General features: G+C 46.5%; 1 protein-coding gene across 1 annotated transcript in view; it reads right to left on the reverse strand.

The window, feature by feature from the left end:
• Window positions 1–371: 371 nt before the first annotated feature.
• LOC142571366 (uncharacterized) overlaps window positions 372–12361 on the reverse strand; it is a 64024-nt gene continuing 52034 nt past the window's right edge. The window contains exons 6-7 of the mRNA XM_075679651.1: window positions 1359–1412; window positions 372–1231 (exon numbers count right to left, since the gene is read on the reverse strand). Of these exons, the coding sequence (XP_075535766.1) occupies window positions 1133–1231; window positions 1359–1412 (153 nt within the window). The 3' untranslated portion in view covers window positions 372–1132. The remainder of the gene's footprint in view (window positions 1232–1358; window positions 1413–12361) is intronic.

The raw sequence follows: 12361 nt of genomic DNA on the forward strand, positions 1-12361 counted from the left end.
TCATCCACAATGATCCATAAAAAATGGATCCATAAAAAGTAGTAGTGACAGAAAATTTTGTCTTATTTTTTAATTGGATAGCTGTCAATCCAGTAATTGCGCTATGGATCCTTAATTATCCTGTGTGCCGCGATAAATTACGCATGCAGTTGCTTCTCTGAGCAACAAACGATGGAGATGCAACACACCATCACCATAAGAAATGTCACACAAACTGGAGGAAATAATGTGTTGTCTTAATGTTTATACTTGCAAAGTGACTTTTAATCTAATTCAGACTCATTATTTTGTTGTTGTTTTCGATTTTTATGCCCTAGGAAGAAAACGAGACAAAAGCTGATTTTTTTTAATTCGTTTATTTCTTAGCCCTCACATCACAAGCAGCGAGGATTGTCTGTTGGCTTCGCTGCGACGCTCTACATTATAGTAGACAACGCGCGGATGGCAGCATTGAAGGGGCACTAAGGAAAAAGGATAAATTCCCCTACACTGACAACGTGCTCCTTCTAAATTTCATTTTCGTTAATTTAGCTGTAAGAGGTAGATTATTAGAAGAGAAAAAAAGTTCAAAGTATCGCTTCTCGAATTTCGCGCCGAAACCTCAGCGCCGTTCTTTGACGTCATTGTGACGTCACAGATCTTAAAATACATTTCTTTGTTTGCATCGTTGTTGCTCAGTAAAGTCCTTGAAGCTTTGCTAAGTTCAATCTCTGGCGAATAAAAATTTCACCTAGGCACGAGTGGATGCCGTCAAAACCTGTGACGGCCCGGTGGTGTGGCAAGTTCAAGGCGGCGTCGTCACCGGTCTTTGCACGTCAACTTCGGCTGCACGCAGGCTCGTCTCGCGGTGAGAGTGGAATTTTCGGTGTTGCAGGAGGGTAACTTAATCGTGCAGCTGACATTCGAATTTTGAACAGATATATTTCCCTCCACTCGTGAACTAGTTGGTACGCCACTGATTAAAGTGTTTACAAAACGCCTAACCACTAGACTAACAGCCAAATTTTACTGTACATGCACGCATGAGCTGCTTGGATGCCTTTTACGATAATAAGAACAATAGCGCAGCATTTGCCGTCTTGCTCTGCTATGATGGTTGTCGGTGACGATTGTCTGGTCCTCAAAGCTGTCGTCACCCCTTGCCGTTCATAAAGATCACGGAACGCACGTAGCGCACCACTGCCAATGATATTCTAATGTCACCTCCAAGGAAGTCTCCTTTGACACAGTTCTACAAGAGAAATTTGTCAGAAAATCAATGTATCGAAATTATGTATGCGGCAACAAAATGTGAAAGAAAGGAAAACACGCCGGAACAATCAATTGGATCAAGGAAAATGGCGAGAAATCCACGTTACCGCTGTTGTGTTCATCACTTCGTTTAGGCTTCCAGAAAAGCTTCCAAGGACTTCCTGGAATAAAAGGCAAAAAGTACTTTTAGGCATGTGTAGGCGCAGCCACGATCTGGAACTCCGTGGTAGCATCATAGGCGACGTTTCTGAATGTTCCTCAACCGAACGTTGAACTTGCCTTCATCGTTCTGCATTCCTCTTGTGTCATCATCATCATCATCCCTTTACGTCTCCATTCCTCCTGTGCACAGCTAGTAGCAGGCTCAGGCCGGCTCTATAAGCCTTGCTTCAAATAATTTCCCCCCTCTCTCTCTATCTAACCATGGTAAACAGACTGCGGAATTTTCCTCGATATCACTTTATAATACTCTACCGCCTATAATCAGCAATGCAAAAAATTTATGCCAATTTAAAGAGAACTAAAAGCATTCATAATAAATACTTACTGATATTGTCCGTCTTTTTAAATTTTATTCTGTTTCGTTATATTGTTATGCTGTCAAAAAGTGTTCTTATTACTCATACGCTATAAACATGTTTTGACATTACTCTTAGCTCTCATCTGTACTACTGTTGCTTTAAACATTGTATAACATCATATGTGTTTTTAACAGAAGGTCCCGATACATTCTTTGACTACGGGGCCTCCTTATGTATACTACGCACATGTAATTATCTGTATCTTTACTAATAAATAAATTATGAAATTATGACTCTATCTATCCACACACACACACACACACACACACACACACACACACACACACACACACACACACATATATATATATATATATATATATATATATATATATATATATATATATATATATATATATATATATATATATATATATATATATATATATAATACCGAGACCGAACAAGTTGTCCAGCACTGTTTATTCCAAAAGAAGGCAACGCCCCAGCTCACGCGCGAAGAAGAAGAATAGGGAAGATGATGATGGCTATGTACAAATGAAAACGACGAAGTACGTTAATAGTGCTTACACTAACTTCCCCCCTTCATGGAAGCGGCCAGCCTGGCCGCAGATTAGAGATTATCTAAACGGGGTGTGTAGGGCTTCATCAGCGAGACGTGAACAATTTCGGCGTTCCGGCGGCGCCGGTCAGTGACGGAGTGTACTGGGCGGACAAGATAGTTCACTGCAGATGTTTGCTGCACAACGGTGTATGGGCCAATGTAGCGTGGAAGGAACTTCTCACAGAGGGCTGGAGTGCGGACTGGAGTCCAAAGCAGGACTTGGTCTCCAGGGTGAAAACGTAGGTCACGGCGTTTGTTGTCGCAGTGACGCTTGCGCTCAGCTTGGGTAGCTGCTGTGCTTTGCAGGGCGATTCGACGGCAATGTGCAACTCGGGCAGCAAAATCTTCTGGAAGCGACGCGTTAAGTGAAGAAGGTGCGAAAAAGAGTTCTCTGTCGAATATGGTGGAAGGAGATCGGCCATATACAAGGAAGAAAGGGCTGTAGCCGGTAGTCCGTTGAATAGCAGTATTATATGCAAATGTCACAAAAGGAAGAATTTTATCCCAGTCAGTGTGGTCAGGACGGATGTACATGGAAATCATGTCAGACAGCGTACGGTGGAAGCGCTCAGTAAGGCCATTGGTTTGCGGATGATAGGTAGAAGTATATTTTTGGGCGGTATTAGTGGCCCGAAGAACTTCCTCAAGAACTTGTGAAATGAACGCCTTGCCACGGTCACTGAGAAGAACGCGAGGAGCCCCGTGGTGCAATACGATGGAGCGCAAGAAAAAGTCGGCGACCTCAGAAGCGGTACCGGATCGCAGAGGGACAGTCTCGGCATATCTTGTTAAATGGTCGACCGAAGTGACAATCCAACGGTGACCGGAGGGTGTCAACGGCAAGGGACCATATAAATCAATACCAACAAATTCAAAAGGTGCGTCCGGACAAGAAAGAGGTTGTAGTAAACCGGCAGGAGGGGATGTCGAGCGTTTGCGGTGCCGACATGACGCAAAGAGGCAAAGTATTTGGCCACCATTGTAGATAGGCCAGGCCAGAAGCAGCGGTTCTTTATGCGGTCGTAAGTCTTGTGGAAGCCTAAGTGGCCAGCCGATACGTCGTCGTAAAGTGCCTCTAATACCCGCAGGCGAAGGCAGCGAGGTAGAACTGGGACACATCGGTGACCTGTTGGGTGGTAAACGTAGCGGTGAAGCACGCCACCTTGAAGGCGGAATTGTCGGTGTTGGCGTTGCAAGCGGCTGTTGGGTGGTTCGGCGAACCCACTAAGGCGATCCATGAGAGCTCGACAGTAGGAGTCGGCCCGCTGTAGCGAGGCGAAATCAGAGCGTGATGAAGGCATAACTTGGTCCAGGGGCGTTATCGAGAGCTGGTGTGAGGCAGGCGTAGCAGCGGAACGACTTGGTGGGGAAGACGACGGCGCGTTACCGGGAGAGGGTGATAGTGGGCAGCGAGACAATGCCATAGAGTTAGTAGAACAACTCTAGAGAAAAAGCTGGGCCGGAAAAGTGGGAACCTCTAGGGCGCCGCCCTGTTGCTACTGGTCAATGTGGCCAGCGCAATTACTATTGAAAGAGCTGAAAACAAGTACAGGTCACCTTATGCTTTGTCATCTAAAAACGCATACCTGATGGCTTTATGAAGGTGGTACGTTAATATTAAGTTTACAAAAAGCGATCGCTAAGTCCTTGACTTATGTAAATCACGATGTAGTACGCATTCATGCAATAAAGGATGACGCGAATTTCGGTTTAGAATCTGTTTTTTGGAAGCGTAGTAGTTTCGTACAGTTTAGGTTCGACATGCGATCGCGCGTCGGCATCGGACGCTATGGCACACTCGTGCCTTATGTGCCACCGAAGCCCCGAAGTGCTCTGGCATATACCTTCACATGTAAGTAAACGAATGCATCTCCTTGTTGAGAATATCACGCGAGTAGGCAGCTCTTGTAGTGCATCACAATCGTTTGAGAAGCGTCACAGTAGAGCATTTTTCTGCATGCGGAGCGGTGTTTTTATTTGCAGGTTTCTCTTCAGTAGGAAATGGCTGGACAGGCGGACCAGCGCACCGGAATTGTACTGGCGAAGCCACAAGCCACTCAAAGAATCTGTTTAATTGTTGCACTTTGAACAATCATGCTTCTACAAAGGCCACAGCAGAAAAACAGCCTGATGCCGAGTATTTCTATGCCACGAAGTAATCAAGAGGCGAGTGCCTATAATGCGGACGAAATCGAGTGCATCGAGACTTAGAACGACAGAAAGCTGAGCTAGTTGAAGGATTCATTATGCAAAACAGAGGTGAGGCGTGCAGACAGGACACAAGAGTAGAGAAGTGGGCAGCGCTCGTGTTGTTTGCTTGTAAATACTCTACTCTTGTGTCCTGTCTGCACGCCTCCGTTTTGCATAACTAGTGCATCAACCCACATATTAATAGCGTAGGCGTTTTATTAACTGTGCAATATTTTCAACACTTCCTTGCATGCAATTTCATGTGGAATATCTTTTCTGGTCACAAATTTGTGCAGCGAATCTATTTGCATGATCGACTCCGGGCCTGTGGGACCGTTCACTTGCACTTGATGCTGAGTCTTTTACATGTATCCATAAACTGCAGGTATGCACATCAGATCCTTGCGAGCATTTTCAAAATTCAATTATTTTAGACAACAGGCACATATGCAATACTGACATAATCCCGAATACCACTAAGCGGCTGGGACACATTTTTGTTGACCATACTCGCAGGTAAAATAAGTACATCATGTGGACAGCTCCAGCTCATTTTCCATAAATCAGTGTGTACAAGGGGTATGCAAAAATAATTTTTTTTTCTCGCACACCGATTATTTTGCTGTATAAGCAAGAGAACCCACCACGTTAGTGTAACGTATCTTGTACATCACACTAATATGTGCTTTAATTTAGCAAATGAGATGAGTTACTGTTATGGCTCATTCAGTCATATCACACTGCAAGCTGCGTTCATCAATCTTCAATTGGATTTTGCAAATGTTTAATGAAACATGTTTCCCTTTTATGCAGATATGCAATGGCAAGCCCTTCCGTGTGTTCCAAAGGTAAAATTTAAGCTCTAAATTAAAGAAGACATTTCTAGTCAGAAACAAGCAAAAATGGTGAATGCAGAGTATCAGAAGCCCAAGGTACAGAAATTATGAGAAGTGTCGAATGATTTTAAGGAAAGAGTCGTATTTGAAAATGCAAGACTCTTTAGTGGAGGTCAAGCAAGTCAATATAGGTAGAATGCTCTGCACAATTATGCGAGTGAGGGGATGGCAAACAATGGGACAGGAAATGCGTTGTTTTTCTGCAAAACAAAAGCTGATTGCCATTACATAAGTCACTTTAGCATCATGAGACTGCTGCTTGATAAATTCAGAAATAAACCAAAAAACAAGACACGCAAAATAAAAAAACAATTTAATGATGCTCTCTCCACACTGGGATAAATAAAAACATACACATCACATCTAATTTGGACATATCAGACGCCTTGTGAAACACTAAAGGAAAAATTCAGTTTCGAGCTATGGCACTTGTCGCATAGATGTGGGGGGCCTTGCACTAATAGTGATAGTTACCACTGCATTTAGAAATTGAAAGCATTCGTGCAGACAAGGATGATTCTTTATATTTTTGGCTACCACTTCAAATGCCTCCACCAAGTGTTACAATGCTGCACGCAGCCACACTAGGGATCTCGCAGCAACACCTGCAGGTAAAAAGAAGAAGCAGTCAAAGTGCTGGTGTGTACTGGACACTATGTTTGAAAACTTTTAGGCAAGAAGAGTGCAAGAAGCAGACATAACAACTGCATTTATTTCCATAATTCCCCATTTGAATGGCCTTTTCTTTTTGCTTAGACAATGCCTACGCCTAGCCACAGCAGCTCCCTCATACAGACTCTGCAAGCCAAGAGGCCGTGGAGGCAAATGCAGGTAAGAGGCAAGAAGCAATAGTACTGGTATCGATATTCATCTAATTTCTTTATTTTCCTTTCGTTTAGGCAGCCAGCACACCTCGAACAGCCACTTTGACTGCGGGTGTGTCACCCTAGTCGCCAAGGAAACATTTGAGGGAAAGCGACAGTCAATGTGAACAGCCACTTCTCCATGTAAACGATACTCTTTCTCTCGGATGACTCCTACGCCTCGCCACACCAGCACACTTGTGCACAAAGATGCCGCTGAGGCACAGGCAAGAAGCACTGGCACTGGTGTCGACATTCACTCTATTTCTTTTTCTTACACTGAGGCAGCCAGCACACCTCCAACAGCCACCTTGACTGCGGGTGTGTCAGTAGATTCCTGTTGTACATATGCTCATAACAAACTTCAGTAAACTTGAACTTGATAATAAACTTGAAGGCAAATGGGACATTGATGCATTGTATTATTGAACATTTATTGTACACATACAATATATGTTATACTTTGCAGTGCTACAGAGCGTATTTTGAAGCTTCCCCCTATATTTTGCACCTTTAATTACGTATGTGTTGTGTGGCCCTCAATGCAGTTCATGTTGTAGCAGCTGCTTTGTCTGTGTATGCACATTGGCTTAAGCTTGTGATATCCACATACTTCTCTCACATATACAAAATAAGGTTCTATGTAGTCCTCAGTGTTACAATAAAAACTGAAAGTGAACAATCCGATTGTGATTACAGTGATTCCTATGACAGTTACTGACAAGTTGACATACTGAACTGGTCAATCGGTCCATAGCCTCCTCTATTTTTCAAAAATAAAGGAGGCTATGATCCGTCATGGCAAGGAATTGTATGTATACATAAAAAAGGGGGTATGTGTGTGTGTTTGTAGTGGGGGGTATAGGATTAGGGCGGTACGAAAAAATGTACCAACACCGTCCTCTAGACCCATTCCGTTAAGGTACCGTAACAAAGCGTATTAACCATGAAGTCCATACAACCAACTCTGACATTACTACACAGGCCAGGCGACGCGAGCTACATTTGTCATGACGCATTCGCGACTGCACCGGATGCCCTCCATATTATTCTCGTTAATCGTGCTCACTGCACCGAGGCAAAAGAAAGATCATGGGCGCAGGTGCCTTTAAAATATCTCGACCTTGCGAGGCACTGCTGCGCGTGCCAGGGGAGCTGTCCGTGCGAACACTACCTGGCAAACACCTGCCTCGGCGGCTCCAACCTACGTACCGTTCTGCTTCGAGCTTTGATCCCCCCACTGTCCCTTGGGTGCCCTGGAGTTCCTGCGCCGCCTGCTTTATTATAATCTCAGGTGCTCTCCTGAGGCTTCTTTTTGTCGGTTACATGTGCCCTACAGCAGGATCAGTACTTACAATAATAAAAAAACCCGATCTATCGTCGCGACGATAGATCGTGAAAGGGGCTTTTGCAACATACCGCGCCCGTGCGAACAGAATTACGGAATGCCAACGAGGAATCTGACCACAGCTTCGAGCTCGTAACCTCGTCGAGTGACACTCCAGCAACAGGCGTGACCACTGAAAACTTCAACAGGATCATCCCTCGGTTGCATAACTGCCACCTGTACGGCCAACGTGGACCACACCCACACCATCCCGCAACATAGAATAAAGAAGCAACTTAAAGAAGCCCAAACACACGGCTGCACGCACACCACTTCACGACACTACAAGCGAGACGCCATGCTGCTACGCTGCTACTGTTGCCGGATTAAAACTGACTACTGTCACCAAGTCTAGCAAGCATCTCAGGAGGTGGCAACCTCGGCGCGTAGCAACATGGCGGCGCTCTTGCGGTTCCCGATTTCAATGCATGGGCCCTATGGGTAGCTTGTCCTCTAGAGTCAGTATAGTAACTCTATGGACAATGCGTCTGCATCATGATGGCTTTTTCCAAACATGTACGTTATAGTAAAGTCATATTCCTGCAAGTGGAGTATCCAGCGTCCTAAGCGTCCTGACATGTTTTTAATTGATGACAGCCAACACAGAGCATGATGGTCGGTGACGATGGTAAAGTGGCGGCCGTAAAGGTATGGATCAAATTTCTGAATCGACCAAACGATAGCCAGACGCTCTTGCTCTGTAATGGTGTAGTTCCGCTCAGCTGGAGAAAGTGTTCGGCTGGCATATGCTATGACTTGCTCTTAGCGGCTGCATTACGTTGCAGAAGTACTGCACCAATACCTTGTGCGCTTGCGTCAGTATGGAGTATGGTGGGGGCTCGATTATCGAAGTGGCGAAGCACTGGTCCGGAAGTAAGATGCCGCTTAAGATCTTGAAAAGCCGACTCGCAGTCGCTAGTCCATGTGAAAGAGGCACCGTTAACTAGTAGGTTGTGTAGAGGAGCTGCTATTGCTGCGAAGTTGCGTATAAATCGACGAAAATACGACGCCAAGCCGAGGAAACTACGGAGATCTTTCTGTTGCTGGGGGCGAGGAAACTGGAGAACGGCACTAATCTTTTCGGGGTCTGGCTGGATGCCATCTTTTGAGACGACGTGACGCAATAATTTTATAGACTTGCTTGCAAATGTGCATTTTTTTGTATTGATCTGGAGACGAGCATCTGCAAGGCACTTGAGAACTTCGTCTAATCGATGAAGATGTTGGTTGAAGTCAGACGAAAAGATGACAATATCGTCCAGATAACAGAGGCAGGTCTTCCATTTTAGACCACGAAGTACGTTGTCTATCATGCGTTCAAATGTGGCAGGAGCGTTACAAAGGCCAAAAGGCATCACGTTAAATTCATAAAGTCTGTCTGGTGTAGCGAACGTGGTCTTTTCTTTGTCAGTCTCGTTCATCCGAATTTGCCAATATCCTGATCGAAGATCAAGGTTGGAGAAATACTCCGCCCCTTGTAGTGTGGCCAAAGCGTCGTCAATTCGAGGTATTGGATACACGTCCTTGCGCGTGATCTTATTGAGCGCTCGATAATCGACGCAAAAGCGAACGGAGCCATCTTTTTTCTTTACCAGGACCACGGGAGAAGCCCATGGGCTAGATGAAGGTCGTATTATCTTCCGCGCAAGCATGTCAGCAACCTGTTGTTCAATGATCTTCCGTTCGGACGGTGATACACGATATGGACGTCGTCGTATTATAGCGGAACCATCAGTTTCGATGCGGTGCGTAGCCGCAGGAGTTTGGCTCAACACAGGGGAACAGCTATCGAAACAGGCTTTGTGCTTTGCCAATAGTGAGCACCGTGGATGGCAGTCAAGGGCGTCATCAACGCGAGGTAGGGGGATACACGTCTTTATTCTTTTAACTCTGTTGAGGTTCTAGTATGTCAAAGATTGGGATATGATTACTTGCACTCCTCGAACCGGAGGGGATGAGGCGAACAAAAACCCATCATCCCGGCGGAATCAGGGGACCGAGCGCGCCGGTGAAGAGATGCGACGCGTAGACCGACCACCTGCAGAAGGAGATTCCTCGACAATCTAGCCAATGAGTTCCTCGGGCGTCTGCATTTCCAGAAGAAGTTCCTTCTCCAAGATCTACCTCGAGTTAAGCCGAGGACGTCTAGCTCAAGACCAGTACGGGTGAATACAAGTGGACACTTGTTACTCCTCCTAATTCTGTACTATACGTGTTGAACTCTTAGTGCTTGTCGTTCATTATTTGCCGGAGTTTTGTTAACACTCATCTGAATTGCATTATGGTATGCCTAGCCAAAGTGTGCATATGTTTATGTGACCGCCTTAATAGAAGAATATATTTTATTGAGTTTTGACAACTCTGGCCTCTCACTCGGTCTTTGGACTACAACCGGCGTTCGCTGACGCACCAGAAGTCGTCTTATTAATCGCCCGTCCTTTGGTGGGGTTATTTTCGGAATCCGATAAGTCAGCTTTAGAATTTGGCCCGGCGTTGGCTCCTCGTTCACGGGGTGTGCGATAGTGTGGCATAGGGAAGAGAAGAGCTGCTTAGGCGAGAGGAGCCAGTATAGATGTTCTGGGCCGGGGAGCTCCAGCGACTGTGACAGGAGCGAGAAATGTGCCCGATTCGACGGTAATGAAAGCAAATGGGCTTGTCGTCAGCAGTGCACCATTCAGACGGGTCTCGGAAACGTGTATAATAAGGTGTCAGACGGGGCGGAATCGAAGAATCCGTGCGGGCGTCAGATCGATATAGGCCGAACAGACGGAGTGAAGACCCATGTTGGCGAACTTTTGGCGTTGTAATGGTTGGGATCGGGCATGAAACAGATGGTAGCTGGCCCATGCCGTCGTCCAACTTATCCGCGCTGAGGACTTTGTTGGAAGGAGAGACTTGTTCTCATCGAGAAAGAAGAATATGGGTTTATATACAGTATTCACATGAAAACGTTATAGTTCATCAGTCTAACATGATTGAAAGAGCTATGCACACTGAGGAGCCGCCAACGGCTCCTTAAATACACTGTGTCCTCCCTAGATCCCTAGGTGAGGAAAAGCGGCCGTTCGACCAAACGGAGCGTTCAAAGTCATCGTCGTCGACCCGCCTTTGAGGAGGAGGGTTTACACACTCACTTCCGCACAGGTTGCACCGACCACACCAAGGTGAGAGGGTTCTCGCAGACACGGGTCTTGCCCCGAGCAGGCGCCTCTTCATCCCAGTGATGATTCCGCGACAATGGCCGCCGCAACGGTTCATTGACCGACGACTTCTAAGCCCCGTGAGACGGCCGCCAATTATCTTCTCCCAGGAGTGCCACCGCTTCAAACAAGCCGTGACGGTGACGGTGAATCTACTAGCAATACTTGGTCCGCCGACCGCATTTAGTCATAGCGGCGCCGAGGGGGTATTGATGAGGCACATCGTCGCCCCTACAAAGCGAGTCATTGCAGAAGGTCCGGTAGGGTTCCACGGTCGCTTCTGGGAAGCTCTCCACCCCCGCAGCAGCAGCTGGCTGGGAAAATTTTGTAGGTCGGTACCCTTGCAGGCCGTTCGTAACAGCGTACAACTGCCTGAATGAGAGAAGCCGTGACCGTAGGTGTGTTGAGGAAGCTGGATTTGAAGGCAGCCGGACAGGTGACCTCAATCTCTTGTCGGACGATCCGGGTAACATCGCCAGTGTTGTTGCACAGCGTCAGCACAGGAAGATGTCGCCGCGGTGTTTAGTAGGCGGGCAAACTGTTGGTCGATACGTCGGCTTCTTGCAAGTTCGTGGCAGCGGCACTCTTAGATAACTGCGTCCACCGTCGCCGCATTGTTTAAGACCAGCAAGTTGAAGGCGTCGTCGGCAACACCTTTCGGAATGTGAGAAAGCTAGTCTCGCTCAGTCATGTGTGCGTCAACTTTGCGGCACAGAGCCAAGACGTCTTGAATGTACGTGACGTAAGGCTCTGTTGACACATGCACTCCGCTGTATAACGTCTTCTTTGCGGCAATTTGATGACCGTAAGGATTGCCGAACAAGCCACGCAGCTTTTTGTTTAAGGATATCTCAACTGGTGAGCTCGTCTTCGCGTGTCCTAAACCATACTCGAGGTGCTCCACCGAGGTGAAATACTACGTTGGCGAGCATGACAGTAGGGTCCCACTTGTTACTGGCGCTGACGCATTCGTACAGGCTGATCCAGTCCTCAACGATTTTCCCATTTTTGCCCGAGTATACGTCAGGATCACGGGGAGCGGAGAGTGCGATGTAGGCCGCCGCGGAGTGGCAGCAGATGTCGGAGCCGGTTGAGTCGAGCTGTCGTCTCTTGTTGCCATGACGGAAGGCTCGACGTACCGTCCACTATGAAGCTCCGTGACGAGGTACAGCGAACGTCCACCTACACCGAATTTGTTAAGTGGGAAGACCCGAGGCTATATAGAATTATATTTACAGATCAATACGCTGCGCATGGCTAAAAGGCAATAAATAGCCCGCGCTCGCCGCTAATCGTCGTCGTATTCGCACCACCGGCCTCTTCGTCATTGGACATCGAAAATACTGGTCTGTAGCAATATCATTGTGATCATAAAGCGATAGTCACCTTGGTGACCAAATAATAAATCCAAGAAAGCAAACAAAAGGA

This window comes from Dermacentor variabilis, chromosome 2 (assembly GCF_050947875.1).
Source record: "Dermacentor variabilis isolate Ectoservices chromosome 2, ASM5094787v1, whole genome shotgun sequence".
Classification (NCBI taxonomy): domain Eukaryota; kingdom Metazoa; phylum Arthropoda; class Arachnida; order Ixodida; family Ixodidae; genus Dermacentor; species Dermacentor variabilis.